Source organism: Mytilus trossulus, chromosome 1 (assembly GCF_036588685.1).
Source record: "Mytilus trossulus isolate FHL-02 chromosome 1, PNRI_Mtr1.1.1.hap1, whole genome shotgun sequence".
NCBI classification, from domain to species: Eukaryota; Metazoa; Mollusca; class Bivalvia; order Mytilida; family Mytilidae; genus Mytilus; species Mytilus trossulus.
The window spans coordinates 18,361,699-18,367,197 of NC_086373.1; the positions used below are offsets into that span (position 1 = coordinate 18,361,699).

General features: G+C 32.4%; 1 protein-coding gene across 1 annotated transcript; it reads right to left on the reverse strand.

Annotated features, from left to right (window-relative positions):
- Positions 1–334: 334 nt before the first annotated feature.
- Positions 335–3,042, reverse strand: LOC134717676 (toll-like receptor 3). The gene has a single exon (XM_063580177.1). It carries the CDS (start codon positions 3,015–3,017, stop codon positions 471–473), a length of 2,547 nt encoding a protein of 848 aa, XP_063436247.1. The 5' UTR covers positions 3,018–3,042; the 3' UTR covers positions 335–470.
- Positions 3,043–5,499: the final 2,457 nt, after the last annotated feature.

Genomic DNA, 5,499 nt, shown 5'->3' on the forward strand with positions numbered 1-5,499 from the left:
AAAATCATAGGTCTGTTCTATGTTCTTTTGGAATTTCAACCAAAAAAGAAGAACTGGACCGTCCATCACTGTATTGAATACCTAAACTATATAAGTGTCCCTAAACAAAACGGTATATTGCTGGGTCTTCCTAGTGCTCCTTGAAACCACTTTTCAAATTATTTAAATCTTTAAGAACAGCGATCAAAGCCAGACTTCAAAGTTATTGTGAAACTTTCTAGATCTAGAGATGGTGTGGATACAATAAAGTTTCCAAATATCGTTTTTTTTTATTTTTAGCTTCGACATTGTCAGTTTGTTATCGATTTATGAGTTTGTCTGTTCCTCTGGTATCTTTTGCCCCTCTTCTATAAAATATTTAATTAAACTGGATCAATACATTTGTAGATCAATATGTTTTATTTTTTCTATTTACATGTCTTTTATTGTTTCTTATATAATATAACTAATATACTTAAACAAAACTAATTTCATACATATTCTGAAAAAAGAGCCATTCGCAATTTATCCCACACATTATCACTTTCCTCGTCCGACCAATCAAGTAGTACCACATCATTGATAATTAAGCCAAGCTCCGAAGGAAACTTATTTACACTAACATTTCTTGTTATAACAATGATTTTGTTTAGGTTTCTGGTATATTTCTCGTACTTAGCTCTGTGAATCTCGAAATCTCCCCAAATTTTATCACTGAATGCTTCAGAAATGATGAATATAATGTTTCGGCTTTCCTGGATGCACTGTAAAATTGCATCGGCTCGAATATTTCCAGCTAAAATATCTCGATCCTCTATACACACGGACATTTTCCATGATTTTTCAAGTTTTTGAATCAATGTGTGTTTTACCCAGTCCAAACAATCATCTGCACATGATAAGTAAATATCGTATCTAAATTTAGATTTCATATTCTTTTCGACAACTGTTTTGAATGTACGGTATATGTAATAAGCTATTCTCCACCTAAAGTTAACTAGAACTGCAATTGGTAAAGTCAATGCGATGAATCCAACCAACAAACAAACCCCAACACGTAGCCAAATTTCACTTTCACAATGACTAAAAAGTTGATGGAATTCTTCATAAACTTTTCTTGTATTTGTTATGGTTCCATTTACCAAGGAGCACTTAAATGTTATGTTTTTATTGTCAAATACAATCTTTGTATGAAAAAGCCACAAAATAAAATCAGAGTTTTCGCAAGTGCACTTAAAAACATTTCCAACCAAATGCAATGTTAGTTTTGTTTTTACTCGTTTATTCTGAATATCAAACCAATTTCGTAATGTTACGTTTATTGTTTGGAGATTATTGTGATTCAAATTTAGATGACTAAGCTTCGACAATGTCATGACAGCTATTGGTATTTCAAGAAACGAATTGTAGCCCATATTAAGAATCAACAGGTTACTGTTAGATTTGAAAGCGTCGTTTGGTACATATCGTAGAAAGTTATACGAAATATCAAGCTTTGTTATCGCTGGTACAAGGCTGAAAATGCGGCTACCACTTTTAAAAGTTAACCCAATCCTTGCATGTCTTAATTTTATTTCCTTTATTCTTTTTAACAACGGAATGTTTTTTCTTCCTGAATACAAAGTAGAATCAATTCCAGACAGGTCTACATATTTTAATTTATTTGTACCAGTAAACAAAACTTCCGGAAAATAGTTCATTCTGAAATATGATAGATCAAGTTCAATCAAGCTGCTGATATTATTGAATTTAATTGTTTGTGGTACAGTACCTTCAACTCCAACGAAATTGCTCAACATTAAGGATTTTAGGTTTTGCGGGAATGGAACAGTAACTTGAATTGCATCTGTTCTACTCTTTTTAAACATCGAAAAGTTATTTAATTCACCTTCTAAGCATTCTGTTCTAATCCCTGACAAAGCAGTACTTTCATGGAGAGAAGAACTTGATTCAAGAATACCGGACAATTGAAATCTTGAAAGACTAGTTAGTTGTTTACTTAGAGTAATCAACTCCATTATTTTGAATCCATTCATGATTGAAAATCTATTTCCAGAAAATACCATGACTTTAAAACATTCCGGATGATTGTAAAATAGAAGTGAATGTGGTTTGAAATCAACAATACCAATTTTTATCATCAACAGTTTTCGGACACAAATATTTTGTAAATACCTCATCATATTAGCAGTTATAATCACAGCATTTGGAGATCTAACTTCTCCATCACAAAATCCAGGATTAACTTCTTTGAAATTTATCTCTTCCATGGTTTTGTTTTTGAACGGGTACAAAATGTTTAAAGCAGATTCAAATTCAATGCACACTCGTTCAAGCAGTAGGCGTTGTAAAGAATGAAAAGGTCTAAGAAAGTTAGCTTCTGCAACTGCGAGAATTCTACATCCAGTGAAAGTAATGTTGTTAATTGTTGCTGGCATGTCTACAAATGTTTTGTTGGTCATTTTATCCAAATAACAAAAGTCAAACACCAGAGTATTTAAATTTGCTAGTGTCTTCAAACCACTCATCGTAAATACGGGATTCATTGATAAGTCCAGTGCCAAAACGGAAAGATTACACAGTTCACCAAAGAATGGATAGAACACTTTCCCTCCATTTTTTTTATTCATATTTCTCTCGATATTTAGAATTTTCAAGGATACGAGTGGCGAAAATATGTTGAAATGATACGATGCATTTAGATCAAGATTGTTATCCAGCATTGACAGCTGATTTAACTTTGCAAGCCCTGCGAAGGTATTTTCCTTTAAATATGAAATCTTGTTTTCATCAAGAATTAATACACGCAAAGACCGATAACGCATGAATGCTTTTGCTGGTATATTGACGATTGAATTGCGTCTTAGATCTATTTTGACTATATCATCTGGTAAATCCATTGGAACAGTTATAAGTCCTCTCGAAGAACAGTCGGCAACTTTTGATCTGGCTTTCAAACTTATATGACATAAACCGCAGCAGACATCAGAAACACGCATATATATATTCAAATACATTAGAAAAATGTAAATGTACATGTTGATAATTCGATTATTGAATCAATTAACGGTATATGTTGATAACTTTCTGAAGTGTTTTTATATGATAAAACAAACTATATTTTGAGTGTTAACATTTATATTATTTCCTGTTTTGTTGTAAAATATGTAAAAGGAAGATTCGTTAGATAAAATGTTGTCTGAATATCTTCCTCATGTTAATTAAGGTCCATCAAATAACCAATGTTTAATCTGTCCAAATAATGTTTTGTTTACTTATTAAGTGTTAATCATAAATCATTATCTTAAAGGAGATTAGTAAATTAAAAAAAAAACATCACTTTTATGACCTACGAATACGTTGAGCTACTTGACAGTATGATGTTTAACATGATGTTTTCCCAATGAACTATTTAAGCCAAATACACACTTTATTTTAAGCTTGATTTTTTCGATTGACAACATATTTGTTACACTTGGAGGACGTGTTTTTCAACAAACTGTTGGCATTCCAATGGAAACCAATGGTGCCCCTTTTCTTTTCGACGTTTTTTTTTATTATTATGAGGCTAACTGCATACAGGAACTTCTTTGAAAGAAAGATAAGAAGTTAGCAATATCCTTTAGCTCTACTTTCCGCTATATAGATGACGTTCTTCCTCTATTAATCTAAAATTTTGTGACGATGTAGAACGCATCTATCCCATCGAACTAGAGACAAAGGATACAACAGATACAGTTAAGTCGGCCTCATATCTTGACTTTTATCTAGAAATTGACAATAAGCGACCTCAAGCTAATCCACGGAAAATGTTGAGCTCTTACAAAAACTTTGATATAATCGTAAATACAAGATTTCTAAAAGACTTTTTTTCGACCAACCAAACCTATGCAAGTGTAGTGATGTACGTATACTGTGTGATTATCTAAATTGAATGTGTAATCTAGACTTCGTGTAGATGGGTTACTGACAAACTATCAAACTGGAGATAGCATTCTTTGTTGTGATCCTTTTCTACCTCAGGAATAGATTGCCTTAGCTGTACTTGGCAAACCTTTTAGGAATTTTTGGTCCTCAATGCTTTTCAACTTCGTACTTTATTTGACCCTTTATAACTTTGTGATTCGAGCGTCACTGATGAGTCTTTTGTAGACGAAACGCGCGGTTGGCGTAAATATTAAATTTATTTCTGGTATATATGATGAGTTTATTAGAAAATCCCCTACCAAGAACAATCAAAATAGGAAAAAACAGAGCTATGGTCTTTCACAAAGACCAATTGCCATCTTCAAACGACACCTTAGTATAAAACAAATGCTTACAAAATGGTCACACATTTCGAGACTGTCAGAACGACTGGGTCTGTAAGCAATGCAAGCTTCCAGGTCATAAGCAGGCAGACTGTCCAAGCTTTAATGATCAAAACGAAGAACGTAGTGGCATGCCTCATGATAATGATACAAAAGCAGAAGCTCTTTCCAAAGTAATACTGTCAGTGATGAATCAAATACAGAGTCAATTGATGATCAACCAGAAGAAACCATAAATGTAGCAACTACCCGATCAACATCAACAAATACCAATACACAAGAGGTATCAAATTTGCCCAGAAAGGCCTCAAAGAAAATAACAAAATCTACATTTTCCATTAAAAATAAAATCAAGGATCTTTCGGAGGATGTCGAAAACCCCAAAAAGAAAAAAATAGAAATAAACAAAACGAAGAGACAAACAGGAGACGCTAAACGTAAAAAGTCACACATAGAGACAACGATGTTTAAATTTAGCGCAGGTACACCAGATTCTCGTAGTGAAAACCGTCCAGCAACGACACCAACTGATGAAGTACATGAACGATCTGTCCCTACTCAAAAACCAAAAGGGCATTAGCTCATTTGATGACGATCCAAATTCAGGTCAATGTAGTTTAAATTAAAGAAACATAAACTATATTTTTATATCCCCCCTTATGTTGTGTGAATACCACCCAAATATCTTTGAACAATCATGTGTGTATGTAAATTTATATATGTTGTTTTTGTCTCTTTTGTTGTTTTTATCTATATCATAAAAAATAAACAAAAAAACGGATATGATATAATAGTAGATTATACATATTCCCATGAAAGAGTATTACAAAATTATAGATATAGATGTAATTTATTTTTGTTACTGAATAGCATTATCTTTTTAAAAATCCACGATTCACTTTATGACAAACAAATTTCCATACATCATCCACCAATTATATGTCATATCAAAAACTGGATCACAGCTATCGGGTTATTTATATAGGTTCACCTAAATAAATTGGTTTTATACACACAAAACTATTTTTCACGTGCACCTTATGGTGCCTCATGCATGAAGAGTGAAGTCATAAAGCACGTGACCTATGCCATTATTAATTTGCAATGAAGTAGTGTTCGATTCTATATAGACTAAACTCAATATCATTTCATTTTCATTCATGATTAACTTTATACACAAAATTCAGATTTACTGGACTATCAATATCTT